General features: G+C 34.2%; 1 protein-coding gene across 1 annotated transcript in view; it reads left to right on the forward strand.

The window, feature by feature from the left end:
* Positions 1 to 3,859, forward strand: part of LOC130019774 (sodium channel protein type 2 subunit alpha) — a 93,363-nt gene extending 89,504 nt beyond the window's left edge. The window contains exon 27 of the mRNA XM_056110419.1: positions 433 to 3,859. Coding sequence (XP_055966394.1) covers positions 433 to 1,628 — 1,196 coding nt within the window. The 3' untranslated portion in view covers positions 1,629 to 3,859. The remainder of the gene's footprint in view (positions 1 to 432) is intronic.
* Positions 3,860 to 17,204: the final 13,345 nt, after the last annotated feature.

The following is a 17,204-nucleotide window of genomic DNA, read 5'->3' on the forward strand; positions in this document are numbered from 1 at the left end:
AGAGTACAAACTTCATATTTTTTATCCAAAATTATATGCCTTGTGTATTAGTTTTATGAAATTCTATGGATAATGTTTTAGAAAAAATATTACTATAGTTAGTTCAAAATTCGATGGCTAGTGTTTTAGAAATAATCCATTTATTTTTTGTAACATCCTTAGACTTTCAGTGGTTGAGTTTTCTTTGGAGAGAGGATTTCCTTGAGCTAGGAAAAACGACCTTAGGATAGTGTAACAGTTAATTTTATAACACCAAATATACCTGCTTCACTTTGCAGACTCTATGTGTACATACAGAAAATATTACTTATGAATTCATAAATATGCAGATATGTATTCTCACACCTATATCTTATATAACTAATATCAATATTATCTATTGATATAATCCACATAACACTGCTTTTGCGATGTTTTTTCGACTTTCTGCAGGTATGTTTCTGGCAGAGCTGATAGAAAAGTATTTTGTGTCTCCTACCCTATTCCGAGTTATCCGTCTGGCCAGGATTGGTCGAATCTTGCGTCTCATCAAAGGGGCCAAGGGGATCCGCACTCTGCTCTTTGCTCTGATGATGTCCCTCCCTGCCTTGTTTAACATCGGCCTCCTGCTCTTTCTGGTCATGTTCATCTACGCCATCTTTGGAATGTCCAATTTTGCCTACGTTAAGAGAGAAGTTGGAATTGATGACATGTTCAACTTTGAAACCTTTGGCAACAGCATGATCTGCCTGTTTCAGATCACCACCTCTGCCGGCTGGGATGGATTGCTAGCACCTATTCTTAATAGCGGACCTCCAGATTGTGACCCTGAAAAAGATCACCCTGGAAGCTCAGTTAAGGGAGACTGTGGGAACCCATCTGTTGGGATTTTCTTCTTTGTCAGTTATATCATCATATCATTTCTGGTTGTGGTGAACATGTACATCGCTGTCATCCTGGAGAACTTCAGTGTTGCTACTGAAGAAAGCGCAGAGCCCCTGAGTGAGGATGACTTTGAGATGTTCTATGAGGTTTGGGAGAAGTTTGACCCGGATGCCACCCAGTTTATAGAGTTCGCTAAACTCTCCGATTTTGCAGCTGCCCTGGATCCTCCGCTTCTCATAGCAAAACCGAACAAAGTCCAGCTCATTGCCATGGATCTGCCCATGGTCAGCGGGGACCGAATCCATTGCCTGGACATATTATTTGCCTTCACAAAGCGCGTTTTGGGTGAGAGTGGAGAGATGGATGCCCTACGAATACAAATGGAAGAGAGATTCATGGCATCAAACCCCTCCAAAGTCTCCTATGAGCCGATTACCACCACTTTGAAACGCAAACAAGAGGAGGTGTCTGCTATTGTTATCCAGAGGGCTTATAGACGCTATCTCTTGAAGCAAAAAGTTAAAAAAGTTTCAAGTATATATAAGAAAGACAAAGGCAAGGAAGGAGAAGGAACACCTATCAAAGAAGAGATCATCATCGACAAGCTGAATGAGAATTCAACTCCAGAGAAGACCGATATGACACCTTCCACCACTTCCCCACCTTCATATGATAGTGTGACCAAGCCAGAAAAGGAAAAATTTGAAAAAGACAAGTCAGAGAAGGAAGACAAAGCAAAAGATATCAGGGAAAGTAAAAAGTAAACAGAAACAAAGAATAACCCATTTTTGTGACCAATTAATTGTTTACAGCCTGTGACGGTGAAGTATTTGTGTCAACAGGACTTCCACAGGAGGTCTATGCCAAACTGACTGTTTTTACAAATGAATACTTAAGGTCAGTGCCTATAACAAGACAGGATCCTCTGGTCAGCAAACTGGGACTCAAAGAACCAGAGAAACAGCATCAGCAGGAGGTTTCTGTTTTCCCTACCAGCTGACACTGCTGAAGAGCAGACAGACATAATGGCTACTCAGACTTTAGGAACCAGTTGTAAAGGGGGGAGGGAAGTTCAATTTTTATGTAAATTCAATGTGACACTTGATGATCATAGTTGTTCACCACTGTTTATGTTCTAACTGCCACACCTGCCATATTTTTACAAAACGTATGCTGTGAATTTATCACTTTTTTTTTAATTCACAGGTTGTTTACTATTATATGTGACTATTTTTGTAAATGGGGTTATGTTTTGGGAAGGGATTAAAGGTAGAGAACTCTACACCTCTCTATTGTAAACTGGATATATTTTAAATGATGGCATGCTGCACTTCTCATTCACATACGGAAAAAATATCACATGACAAAAGGAAAGAGATTACTTCTTGTTTCAGGATGTTTTTAGCTTTTTGAGGTGCTTAAATAGCTATTCATGTTCTTAAGATGTCTCATCCAGAAAATTTTCAATGTGCCTGTAAATGTTTCATAGATTTCACAAGCATTAAAGAGTTGTTTTATTTTTACATGATCCATTATCTGTATATGTATATATGTATATATGTACATGTGCGTGTATATACATATATATGTATACACACAGAGAGACACACACACCGTTACGAAGTCATTCAGATTCATGGCAGCATGACTACAACATTTTTGATAAGTGTCCTTTGGCATCTAATAAAAACACACACCAGTCCTTTCTAAGAACCTGATGACCAAAAATCACCCCCTACTTAACCACTTTATAAAGTTAATTCTGCTTTTTCCTGCAGTATTGTTTAGCCATCTTCTGCTCTTGGTGAGGTTGACATAGTGTATATGTCAATTTAAAAAATAAAAGTCTGCTTTGTAAATAGTAATTTTACCCCGTGGTGCATGTTTGAGCAAACAAAACATGACTTAAGCACAGTATTTATTGCATCAAATATGTACCACAGTGAGTATAGTTTGCAAGCTTTCAACAGGTAAATGATGTAATTGGTTCCGTTATAGTTTGAAGCTATCACTGCTGCATGTTTTTCTTGCCTATGCTGCTGTATCTTAATCCTTCCACTGTTCAGAAGTCTAATATGGGAAGCCATATGTCAGTGGTAAAGTGAAACAAACTGTTCTACCGAGACCTCATTCTACATGTCATTAAGCAATAGGTTGCAGCAAACAATGAAGAGCTTCTTGCATTTTATTCTTCCAATATTAACTGAGCACTCATGGTAAAAGCCCGACTGTACAAACATGTTGATGTTGCAAGCTGCTGAAATCTGTTGAAAATATATGGTTAGAGTTTTCTAAAAATATATATAAATATTGTAAAAAGTTCATTTTATTTTATTTTTCAGCCTTTTGTACATAAAATGAGAAATTAAAAGTATCTTCAGGTTGATGTCACAGTCACTATTGTTAGTTTCTGTTCCTAGCACTTTTAAATTGAAGCACTTCACAAAATAAGAAACAAAGACTATGATGCAATGTAGGCTTCTGCTATTTTATTAGTACTGTAACTTTGCACACATTTCATTGAATGTGAAACAAATCACAGATTGAGTCCCATTCATTTGCTTTCAAATAGTAATGCCTTATCATAGCAAGAAATTTAAGAAAAGATCAATTGATAAACTTGGCATTGCTTGAATTAGATGTTTCCACTCAGTCTTTTCATTCAGTAAATCATCTGCCATTTTTCAGTGTTTGTTCACGCAAATAGATCTTATTCTTAGTGACTCATATGACCTTAGAAATGTATCAGATAGGACATGGGATAGAAGCTTTCTCTTTCTTTTTCCTAGTAAGCCTGGTAGTGAAATTATTACCAGTTACAGCAAAATATTTGGTTTCTCTCTCAAGCAACATTAAATGTAGATTCTTTATATTAAAGCTATTCATTTGTAGTGTGTTGGTGAAATGCATGCAGGAAAAATGCTATTACCATAAAGAATGGTAAACCACATTACAATCAAGCCAAAAGAATAAAGGTTTTGCTTTTGTTTTTGTATCTTATTGTTCTGTCTTTGTTTCTATCTTTGAAATGCCATTTGGAGGTAAATTTCTATCATGTAAAAATGAGCTATTAAAAATCAATGTAAAGATTACAAATTAAATATAACTCATCTTTAAATTTTTTCACGGAATGGAAATTTATTAAGAAGAGTGTATTGGATCTAGTTATAATATTGGCCAAAAATCTAGATATGATAATGGTTAGAGTAGTGGAAAGTTATAAAAATAATAAAAAAAATTGACTAACATTTTAAATTGTGCATCCTTTCTCCTTCATATCTACCTATGTTTTGTTTTGTTTCTTTCCCAATTTTGTTCCTTTCTTAAACTTTCTTGATCCTACTTTTCTGTATACTTTGTTAACTCTGCCTTGGACTCTCCATATTTTTTATTCAGATTATTGTTCTTATTTCTTTTGATTAGAGTCTGTTGGGAAAAGGCTGTGTATCTAGGTCCTAAATAATTTTCAATCACTGTACAGAGAACATATGTCTACATTTCTTTCTATAATTCCATAGGCAAAATATTTAAGTGAGCTCTGGTCTTAGTCTTTCGAATCTAAAAACAAATTTCCAGAATCACACACATTTTATTATCTTAATAAATTTACAATTTAGGGAATATTTTCAAACTGAGATTACAAACTAAAATAAGCTAACAAGGTTTTTTTTATGCTAATGTTTGAACCAATAGAACTAAAAATTTTGAGGATAGATTTTAGCACATAATTTTGTTAAAGTTTTCCTCTGTTGCTGAATATACTAAAAATAAAATGAGTTAGGGTCTCCTCGGCCAATAGAAAAAATTGTCCTGAAGAAAAAACACACGTGCTCCTCAGAGCTTCATCATATAACATATCATACAACATATACAAAATGAGGCTCCCAAAAGAACGGCTTTGGGGATCTTTGTCTTGTAGTGTGGTGTTGATTCATTTATATTTGGGGTTCTATTTTAGAGCTACAGTAAGAATTATTTTTCTCAAATTATAAATACAACACACACACCTCACATCACACCTCAACGTCAACTCACGTGGGGTGAGATAATTATAGGAATGGTTTAGGAAATGGAATTGATTCATAAAACACTCGTACAAATAAATTTGACATACTTTATTCAGTAAGAAACTTTAATTTGTACCGGGGAAATCAATTAATTGATTACCGTTAAACACACATTCAATGTGTCATTTCTAAGTAAAAAAATCTAAATCGGAAAAACTACCATCTTCAATTTCCTCTTTGGGCATCTCTCATTATTACCTACAAAATAAATGGTGAATAGAACAAGACGCAAATAAATGTTACAATAATTATTTTAAAAGGGGGGTGTATTTTCTTTTATATTAATTAACTATTTGGCTAGTACATGTCAGTTTTGTCCGAGCTGAGAGATCTAAGATGAACTAAACATAATTGTTCAAATGATGGTTATAACCAAGAGGCGAAGTACTTTGAAGAGTTATGCAGGACTTTTCAGAAATTTTAAAGTCTGAAATTTATTTTGTAGGCAATAAGGAATAACTGGTCTTGAATAGAATTACCTAATGATATCAAGAACATTTATACCTATTAAAATAATCAATATTTCTGCATAGCCCATGTTTTCCACAATTTTAGAAATCTCATCTTCCTATTTCTTTAAAGATATGTATGTTCAGATCTTTTAGTATATATATATACATATATATATATGTTTTTTTTAATTACCCCTTCTAGAATTTTTTTTAAACTCCAATCTGACATTTCCTGTGACTAGGCTATGTTATACTATGAATATTTATTTCTCATGTAAACAGATTTTATTTTATTTCTATTGCCTTATTTGGGGCTTTTTGATAATTTTCTTTGTGTCTCCTTTCCCTTATGATTCTTGCTTGCATTCATTTTGTTGTTCTAATTTTCTTTCCTTCACATCCTGATTGAGAAGGCACTTGTCATCTTCCTTAATTCATTTTCTTTTTTCAAGTGATAATTTGGGGTGTGTTAAATTTTTTAGTTTAGTAATGTAATTATTTCATATAATTTCAGTTTGAGAGTTCATATGCTTATCAAGAGTTTTTAATTCAGAAAAAATCTCAACTGTTAGCATTATAAATATTTTCTTATTCCACAATTTTCAATTGCCTCCACTTAGACCAGCTAAGGATTATATATTGAAATACCTAAATCTTTCCCCTTATCACCTAAGATTTCTTAGTCTTAATCTTCCCATTTGTAAATATGTCAGGTTATGGTATCAGGATAATGCTGGCTTTATAAAACAAGTTGAGAAGTTTTTATTTCTAAAATAATTTCTCTGAGAATAAAATCATTTCTTAAGTATTGATAAAATTCACTAATAAAGATATCTGGAACTTGAGTCTCTTTTACAGAAGAGTTTTCAATTAAAGGTATTAATTCCTTTAATAGATAAAGGGCTATAAAGATTTTTCCTTCTAATGTTTATAATTAACATTTTTCTAGAAATTGGTCCTCTTAAATTATTGAGTTTACTATTAAAATTACTTATGTCATTCCCTCTTTAAACTCCTAACATAGTGATATTTTGTTTCATCTCTAGCATTTAAAAATTTGTGGACTTTTTTTCTTTTTCTTGTTTAGTTCATCCAAGGGGGGTTTAACTTTATTACCATATTAAAAAACTAATGTCTGGATTTTTAAATTTTCTCTGATGTTTTTCAGTTTTTACTGGTGTTTTTTTTCTTTTCAATCCTGCAACAACCATTTTTATTTTCTTCTCATATTAAACTTATCTTTTATTATAACGTTATAGAAGCATACTGTTAATGGTTAGCCTTGTGTGCTTCCGATATGAGTTTGGGGGAAATTTTTAATAATTCACTATTAATATGCTGCTGTTCTTTTTCTAATGGATATCCATTAACATCTTAAAGAAAATACTTTAGGAACTAAATTTCTGAGATGTTTTTGAAGTAAACTAATGCATACCAAATTCTATTAAATTTTGTGTTATCTTTTATTTAAATTACATCATTCTTATCTTTATTTAGATATTCTGATAAATATAACATTCATTTTTAATGTCACACCCAATTATTTTCCTGAGATTGGATATAACTTGGTTATTAAATATTTTATTTTCTAAAATTTTGCTTCATATTCTCACTCTGATTGTGAAAAAGTTTGGTTTGCATTTTTTTTCAAAATTTTTTTTAGGTTTTAATAATAAGGTTATATTAACCTCTTTTAAAAGTTGGGAAAAGTTCTTTCAAGTTTTTGTTCTCTAATTGAAATTTATATGCTATTAATCCTACCCTAATTATATGAATAATTAAAATTAACTAGTGAAGTCTTCTGAGACTGAATTGTATCTGTGAAAATTTTAAGTAATGTATTTCATTTAAGAGAGATGGTTTAAATTTGCTTTTTTAAATTTCAGTTTCTATAAAAATTTTTCTTGATATTTGCACATTTCAAATAAAAATTCAAGTTTACACACGTAAAGTTGTTTATATTATATTTGTAAACTCCATAAAATTTGCAAAAATGGCCCCTATATTTCTTCTTAATAACAGTATTTTGTGAATTTTCATAAGCTTTCCACACAAACAAGAATTATATGCAAAAAAATACAAATATTCCAAGAAACATATTTTGATGAGTCATCTTTGACAATATTTTTAGTGATTTTTCTGGACATTTTACCCAAAAGAAATGGAAATACATAAATCCACATAAGAACCTGCACACAAGTACTCAAAACCTGCTTATAATCCTGCACATAAATGTTTACTTATGACTTCAAAAAAGTTAAAGAAGTCATTGTCCATCACTGAATGAATAAAAAAATTAAATATATAGATACAGTGAAATGTCTTTCAGCAATGTAATAAATTAAGTACAGGTACAAGACTGCACCGTACATGATCCTCAAACAAAATCTACGCTCAATTAAAGAAGGCAGAAGCACAAAAGGGGCACATATTGCATGACTCATTTTTCAGTTTATGTTCAGAATATGCAAGTCCACTGAGACAGAAAACAGTAGAATTTACTAGATTAGAAGAGCTGAAGTGAATGGTTATGATGGAGTAACGAAACCTGGCTAGAGCAATAGTATCGCCGGCTGACCCGGCTTTGATCCCCAGCATTCCATGCAGTCCCCTGAGAACCTTCAGAGGTAATTCCTAGGTGCAGATCCAGGAGTAACCCCTGAGCATTCCCGGGTGTGGCCCAACAAGCCCAAAACAAAACAAAATTAGAGAGAGTTTGTTGCACAGCACTGTTGCGTAAGATAGCATGAATTAATTTTTTTTTTAAATTAACTCTTTTTTTGGTTGGAGGGCAGAGTTTGGGCACTGATCAGTTTTTACATTACTCCTGAATCTGTGCTCAGGGATCATTCCTGGTGGTGCTCAAAGGACCATACGTGGTCCCAGGAATGGGACTAGTGTGGACCTCATGCAATACAAGTGCTTTAACCCCTCTCCTCCCTCTCCTACCCATAATTTACACTTTCAAGTAATTCTATTATTTTCATTTCACCTTAATGAAAATTTATTCAATTAAACCAACCATTATTCCACCTAAATCCACTAGGAGGCGCTGCTTCCATTAAAAAGTATACATATAGTGATCCTGGAAATGGCAACTCAACCTTGAAAACACATTTTCTGCTAACTTGATATCCTTTTTAAACATAAAATAGGAAAGCATGATTTGTGATTAAAAAACAAAATATACCTTTCAGAAACATTCCTGGGAAAACTTTTACATTTGAATGTATCACTTCAAGGAATATGTATCTGTGAAATGCTTATATTAAGAAAAGATTTCTTCCTTAAACATAAAAATATCGGTTTAAAAATTAAGCCAATATGAAAAATATAAAGCTAAAAAATGGTTAATGAAAATTATTTTAGGTACTCACATGAGAAATAATGCATCAAGAAGATTTCAATGCATTGCCATTATACAGTGCATGAAATGATCTTGTAAATTTTTATTCTTGTTACAAAAGCAGAAAATGTTTTACTCAGTTTATGTTCTAAATTCTTTGGGAATGGAATTGGGTTACACCCATTTGTGCCCAGGGATTACTCCTGGCTTTGTGCTCAGGAATCACACTTGGCAATGTTCAAGAGAATTTATAAGGTGCAGGGAATTAAACTAGGATCAACCACATGCAATCACCAACAGGATCTTAGAAGTTGTACTATCTCTCTAACCCTCATGTTTTAATTTTTTTATTTAAAGATTATATTTTAGTGATTAGCAAGGTTACATTTGTCATAATTAAATCAAGACTGAAATAATTAGATCATAAATTCCTTGAGCAACTGTGTCCAGAAAGTTTAACAAAACCATTCAATGCATATATAGGTATGAAAGATTTATTTTCAGCTTTAGAACAACGTATTGTTCCTACAAAGAAGGTGCCTCTTGTCATGCCATGTGACAAATGTCAATTCTAGCAGAGAAAATTTGACCAAAGAAATCAGAATTCCCAAAGTAAATGTGATCCAAAGCATTTGATTGCAGCATTATACATAATCTTAGGGTTAATTTATAAAGCCATATTTGAATATTTTGGGGGATGGGTTTGGCAGGAGGGATACTGGAGACATTTGTGGTGGAAAATGTACACTGGTGGAGGGACGGGTGTTTGATCATTGTATGACTGAAACTCAAACATGAGAGCTTTGTAACTGTATCCCATGGTGATTCAATAATAAAAAAATAAAATAAATAAAACATCCTTGAAACCAGAGAGATGGTATAGTTAGCAGATAAGGTGCTTGTCTTTTATGTAGCACACCCTAGATTTGATACTAGGCACTAAACCAGGAGTAAACCCTGGGCACAGCCGTTGCAGTCCAAACATAGACAGGCACACATACACAATACACCCACCCACCCACACACACACACACACACACACACACACAGACACATACGCAAATTAAAACATCCAGGCAGGAGCATAAATTTAATCAAAGATTCTTATTTAGAAAGTCCTAGAAATATTCAAAGCCTAATTTATAAGCGATGCGTACATTGTATGTAGTTTTTCCTAATATAGTTCAGGTTATTTATTCTAAAACCAAGAGACTTTCCAATAGTAGTAGTAGTCGTAGTCATAGTCATTGTCATAGTAGTATATTGTTTTATAGTTTTATAGTTGAACAAATACAGTGGTTCAAACAACATGTTTATTATTTCAGTTTCTATAAATCAAGAATTAGGCACAAATTATCTAGGTCTTTTGCTGAGGGTCTCACAAGACTGCAGTGGAGTTGCTGGCCTGGACTAGAGTGTCATTTGAGGTTTGAGGTTCTCTTCAAAACTCTAAGTTTGATTATTGATAGAATCAGTTTCTTGAGGCTATCAAACTATGAATTTGAAGTCTGCTCTTCAAGACAAGCAGGAAGGCTTGTTTCTTCAAGAATCTGAACTCAGGGACTGGTTAAGAATTTTTTCATGTGCTGTTTGGCCATTCATATTTCTTCTTTCATAAAGTTTTTGTTCATTTCATTGCCCCATTTTCTGATGGAGTTGGATGTTTTTTTCTTGTGCAGTTCAACCAGTGCCTTGTAAATCCTTGATATCAACCCCTTATCAGATGGGTATTGGGTGAATATTCTTTCTCATTCTGTAGACTGTCTTTGTATTCTGGTGACTGTCTTTTGAGGTGCAGAAGTTTCTCAGTTTAAGGTAGTCCCATTTGTTTATCTCTGTTTCCACTTGCTTGGTCAATGGTGTGTCACCTTTAAAGATATTTTTAGCTTCAATATTGTGGAGGGTTTTGCCGATCTTCAGTGTACCTAATGGATTCTGGTCTGATGTGGAGGTTAATCCATTTTGATCTGACTTTTGTGCATGGTGTTAGGTAGAGGTCTTAGCCCATTTTTTTACATGTTGCTGTTCAGTTTTACAAGCACAATTTGTTAAAGAGGCTTTCCTTGCTCCACTTCACATTTCTTGCTCACTTATCAAAGATTAGATGATCATATGTTTGGGGGGAAATGTAGACTATAGACCAAACATGATGGCCACTTAATACCTCTACTGCAAACCACAACACCCAAAAGAGAGAGAGAACAAAAGGGAATGCCCTGCCACAGAGGTGGGGTAGGGTGGAGGGAATGGGTTGGGGGTGGTGAGGAATGCTGGGACCATTGGTGGTGGGAAATGGGCACTGGTGGAGGCATGGGTAATCAATCATTGTATAACTGAAAAGCAAGCATGAAAGTTTGTAAGCCTTTATGTAACTACCTCACGGTGATTCACTAATAAAAAAATAATAAAACAAAATAAAATCAGAATTTAAAAAACAAAAGAATTTTTAAGAATTAGCTTGATTTTGTCAACTACCTGTGAAAGTTAAGTGCTTGTTTTATATATTTTTTAAACTTAAAATCAAACAGGATTTATGAATTCCAATTATACTTACAAGAAATTTAGAAATTGCGTTCTATCTTAACAAGTAAAACTTCCAGACATACTGAAAAACCAAACTCTTTTAAGATCTGTAGGAGAGGGGAGGATGCAGTACAGAACACTGACCACTGTTCCCAAGACTGAAAAGAAAACTACAGGCCAATATCCCTGATGAACACGGATGCGAAGATTCTCAACAAAATACTAGCCAATAGAATACAACAACTCATCAAAAAGATCATACATCATGACCAAGTAGGATTCATCCCAGGGATGCAAGGATGGTTCAACATTCGGAAATCAATCAACATAATCCATCATATCAACAAAAGAAAAGATAAAAATCATATGATCATATCAATAGACGCAGAGAAAGCTTTTGACAAGATCCAGCACCCATTCATGATGAAAACCCTTGCCAAAATGGGGATAGAGGGGACTTTCCTCAATATAGTTAAAGCCATCTACCACAAACCTACAGCAAACATCATCCTCAATGGGGAAAAACTGAGACCCTTCCCCCTAAGGTCAGGGACGAGACAAGGATGCCCACTCTCTCCACTACTGTTCAATATAGTACTGGAAGTACTTGCAATAGCGATTAGGCAAGAAAAAGATATTAAGGGCATCCAGATAGGGAAAGAAGAAATTAAGCTCTCACTATTCGCAGATGACATGATACTATACTTAGAGAACCCTAAAACCTCTACCAAGAAACTCCTAGAAACAATAGGCTTGTATAGTAAAGTGGCAGGCTATAAAATCAATACCCAAAAATCCATGGCATTCCTATACGCAAATAGTGAAAGAGAAGCAAGTGACATCAAGAAAACAATCCCATTCACAATTGTGCCCCAGAAAATCAAGTATCTAGGAATCAGCTTAACTAAGGAAGTAAAGGACCTGTACAAGGAAAACTACAAAACGCTACTTCAGGAAATAAAAGAGGACACGAGGAAATGGAAAAATATCCCCTGTTCATGGATGGGGAGAATCAACATCATCAAAATGGCAATACTTCCCAAAGCACTATACAAATTCAATGCAATCCCTATAAGGATACCCATGACATTCTTCAAAGAAATGGAGCAAACACTCCTGAAATTTATATGGAACAATAAGCCCCCACGAATAGCTAAAGCAATTCTTGGGAAAAAGAAAATGGGAGGAATCAACCTCCCTAACTTCAAACTCTACTACAAGGCAGTAATAATTAAAACAGCATGGTACTGGAACAAAAGCAGAGCTGCAGACCAATGGAACAGAGTTGAATATACTGACATTTCCTCCCAAACATATAATCATCTAATTTTTGATAAGGGGGCAAGAAAAGTGAAATGGAGCAGGGAAAGCCTCTTCAACAAACTGTGCTGGCAAAATTGGACGGCTACATGCAAAAAAGTGGGCTCAGATCTCTGCCTAACACCATGCACAAAAGTAAGATCAAAATGGATTTATGACCTCAACATCAGACCAGAATCCATAATGTTTATTGAAGACAAAGTCGGCAAAACTCTCCATGATATTGAAGCTAATGGTATCTTCAAAGATGTCACGCCACTGGCTGAGCAAGTGAAAACAGAGATAGACAAATGGGACTATCAACTATAGATGAATGGATAAAAAATTGTGCTCCATATACACAATGAAATATTATGAAACCGTAAGAAAAGATTAAACCATGCAGTTTGGAATAACATGGGTGGAGTTAGAGGGTGTCAAGTTAAATGAAACAAGTCAGAAGAATAAAAACACATACCACATGATTCTCTCATCTCTAGAGTATAGAACTAAACAAGAGTAGAGAGTACTGAACAATGACAAAGTCATGGCATTGGAATACACAACCAATTACCAAATAATTCATGACAGTGTGGGGGTGGGAAGAGGCCAATGGGTGGAGAGGAAGTGGGAAAAAGACTAGAGTGACATTCGACTGTGGTGGAAGATCATGAATGTAAGTGCAATCATGTTATTTTGCATATTGATACCATAAATTTTAATAAAATTGTAACTACTTCAACTATAATAAATAAAAATAATGTTATAAAAAGGTTTACAGAACTGGGTTTAACAGCACTTCCACAAAAGTGTCAATCAAAGATCAAGGAATAACATCACCAAGTAAGAGGAGACCTTTTGAAGAAGATGTGCAGTCTTCTTCAGATGCCTCTGGGAATACTAAACAGAGCAGAGAGCATAGAATGAATTGGCAGGTACAAAGAGAAACCAACCAGACTGAAAGAAAAGGATTTTAATCTAGACAACAGGAATAACATAAAAGAAAAAGGGGACGTTTTGATAAGTTTAAAGTATTAATACTCAAAAATACACTTAAAAATCTCCCTATTTGTATCTATTAAAGCATGTCTAAATAGTTAAAAATCACCTTTATAAATTTCTTTCCATTTAAACATCATCTAATCATTTGTACCTTTATTTAGTGCTTTATGATTCTAAAGTCTTACCAAAGGGTAAGAGGTATTTCATGAAAAGAAAATGAAACTTCAATGTACCCCTAATCTAAAAAGGAAAGAAATATAGTTGAAAGGGAGGTTCTTGGAAGCTTAAGAAGAAATAATAGAATATAGATGGAAATATCCTAGAAGGCATGAATAGTATTGCCAGAAAAAAAAGAACAATTTTTAATCTTTCTTAAGGTATGTACTCTTAAAATTGCTAGACTTTTTCATATATTAGAATCCAGATTGCCACTGCTTATATTTAGTTTTTCTGAAATAATATTAATTAAAACATGATTCTAAATCACTGATGGTGATAAAGTCATGTGAATTCAGAAAAATATATTAAAATTTCCAGGTCTTTAAAAAAGAAGAACTACTGACTACTATAATTGTTTTATTTTAGTTAACTGTGATCAGTAATATAGCAATTCACAAGTGTTTTTTCAGAAGTGGGATGCATCTAATCTTTTAAAACTGTTCATTTTTTGACTCACTACATTTGGCAAAAATATGAACTCAAAAGTATCTGATATTGATGATATAAGGAATCTGAGGTATTGTCTTTTGATAATAAAAGTAATCTCTTTTCATATATTCATAATGGTTTCAAATTGAAGGGATCCAGAATATGTCACTATGGTATAAAAAAGTATTTTGAATTGAAGGCTTTTGAGTTCCTGAAATTCCTTATCTTCCTTAAAAGCAGAGCCTCCCAAGAGATAACAGTTGTCAATAACCACCTCCCTCCCCCAACAAGTCCAATCTCTTTTCTGAGACTAAAAGTCATAATCACATTCAAACTGACTTCATAAAAACTGTATAATCTCCATCTACTCTCCTGAAGATCTATTATCTTCTATAAAAAGAAGTCATTAATTTGTCTGCCTGTGTTCTTTGTTAGCCTCTTCTAAGAAGTCATTTGTTCTCTGAGAAGTGCTGCTTGCCCTTCCCTGATCCCCATTATGATATGCTCCCAATTCAACAGCCTCCTCAACTCACATTTCTGTTTGCTAGCTCCGATGGGTACAAATGTAATTTTTTTCCCCTTTTGCCAACAAGTGATTTGTCCATTCAATTGGAGGCCCTCAGACACTGTTAAAAGGCCCTCCCGTTGATCATTGATTTGCTCGAGTGGGCCCAGTAACGTCTCCATTGGAGACTTTGTTGTTACTGTGTCTGGCATATCGAATATGTCACGGGGAGCTTGCCAGGCTCTGCCGTGTGGGCTAGATACTCTCGGTAGCTTGCCGGGCTCTCCGAGAGGGGCGGAGGAATCGAACTCGGGTCGGCCATGTTGGCTGCGTGCAAGGCAGACGCCCTACCGCTAGAGGAAAAGTTTTAGCTTTTCTATTAATATTTAATATTATTAAGTTCAGGGCAATCAAAGTTGGTATTAAAGTAGTAGATATATCCCAAAAATATTGGCACGATTATTCATAACACAATTACTCAATAAAAATGTTGGCAAATGTTATCTAATTCATTAACACAATTAGTAATTGTGTTGGCATTAAATGACTTGTGTTAGAACCATGTGATTTGGTAAACATCATTTGGGAAAAATTAGTTATTATTATGAATCCAAAGCTTTCACAAGACTCGAGGCTGGAGCAATAGTTACAGCAGGTAGCGTGTTTGTTTTGCATGTGGCCGACCCAGGTTTGATTCCTAGAATCCCATATGGTCCCCCAAGAACCGCAAGGAGTAATTCCTGAGTGCATGAGCCAGAAGCAAACCCTGTGCACCGCAGGGTGTGACCCAAAAAACAAATAAAAAAGGAAATTTTATAAGACTCAGACAGCCTTGTTCTTTGTAAACTACAAATAACTGGTTTGAAGGTAGTATCATGATCATTCTACAATACTGGATTATATTTACTCATATATTTTACTTAATAAAAATCCTACTGATACCTCATTTCCTAATTTATAAAGTTTAATTGGTTGGTATATAACAACTGTTTACTCAATTTTGATTCTATTCCCTTTTCTTTATTAGTGTGTTAGAGTAAGGACTTTGTGCTAAGTTTTCAAATAGATTGGATAGTATCTTGCAACAATAACTTTGTTGTCTTTTTAAATATAGAAAATCAGTGCTTGCTTTGGCAGAACATATACTAAATATACAAAATCAATTGTCTTTTAAAATTTTCCAACAGATACTTAAACACCTAAATGTTTCCTTTTTAAGAAACTATGCTGTCCTGGAGCAACAGCCCAGTGGGTAGGGCATTTGCCTTGCAGACCGCCAACCCGCATTCAAATCCCAGCATCCCATATTACACCACAAGGAGTAATTCCTGAGTGCAGAGCCAGGAGTAACTCCTGCGCATTGCCGGGTGTGACCCCAAAAAGAAAACAAAAAAAGAAATTATGGTAAATACTAGGCATCATATACATTTTGAGCTATTATGATTTATTTCTTAGGAGTTAGATAATTTGTTTTATGCATTTTAAAAGTTAAAGTGTGTTCTAGGAAGTTCTGAGTTTGTGTGAAGGTAAGTTAGATGCCATGGTAGAAGAGAAGAAGCAATGTTATGTAATGGAGACTTCGGTGCTTAGAAAACTACTAATATACCTAAAACATTCTTTTTTTTTTTCAATTTAGAAACAATAAGCCAGAACAGAAAAATAGCAGGCCACAAAATCAACAAAATTATTTGCATTTATTTGTGCAAATAAAAGATTAGAAGAGAAAGAACACTTGTTTTAAAATCACTGAGTATAGTGATTAAAAATCATCAAGTACCTAGGAATCAACTTAACAAAGGATGTGAAAGACTTACACATTGCCAAAAGGACCAAAACATTACATAGATTCAATGCTATCCCCATCAAAATTCCAATGGTATTCTTCAAGGACATAAAACACTGTGAAAACCTGTAGAAAATTATAAAACTAACTCCCTGAGTAGCCAAGAGTTGTGAGAGAAATAAAAAGAAGAGAATGGGTATCACATTTCCTGGTTTCAAATTATGCTATGAAACTCTAGGAATGATAGTTAAAAATGTGCGGTACTGGAATAAAATCAGAATTTTGGAAGAACAAAATAGAATTAAGAATCTTGAAGTAAACACTTAAATCGATGGACAGTTAATTACAAATGAGGTAACCATTAGTAAAGGAAGAAAAGATTCTTCAAAAAATGGTTCTGGAAAAAATGCTTAATCACTTGCAAAATATTAAATTGACCCATATATTATCTGACACCATATTTTAAAATTAATTCAAAGTTGATAAAAATACCTCAAAAACAGACCCAAATCCATACTAAACATGGAGGAAAATGCAGAACTCTCTAAGATATGTTTAATGAATCAACTCCTTGGTGAAGAAATCAGAACCAGGACCAGAGAATAGTACAGCTGGTAGAATATCTTCTTCCTTGCCTGTGGTCAACCCAGGTTCAATGCTAAGCATCACAATCCCATATGATCCCCGAACTTCCCCACCCTGCCCCTGCTGAGTG

Source organism: Sorex fumeus, unplaced genomic scaffold (genome assembly GCF_029834395.1).
Source record: "Sorex fumeus unplaced genomic scaffold, SorFum_2.1 ptg000009l, whole genome shotgun sequence".
Lineage (NCBI taxonomy): Eukaryota > Metazoa > Chordata > Mammalia > Eulipotyphla > Soricidae > Sorex > Sorex fumeus.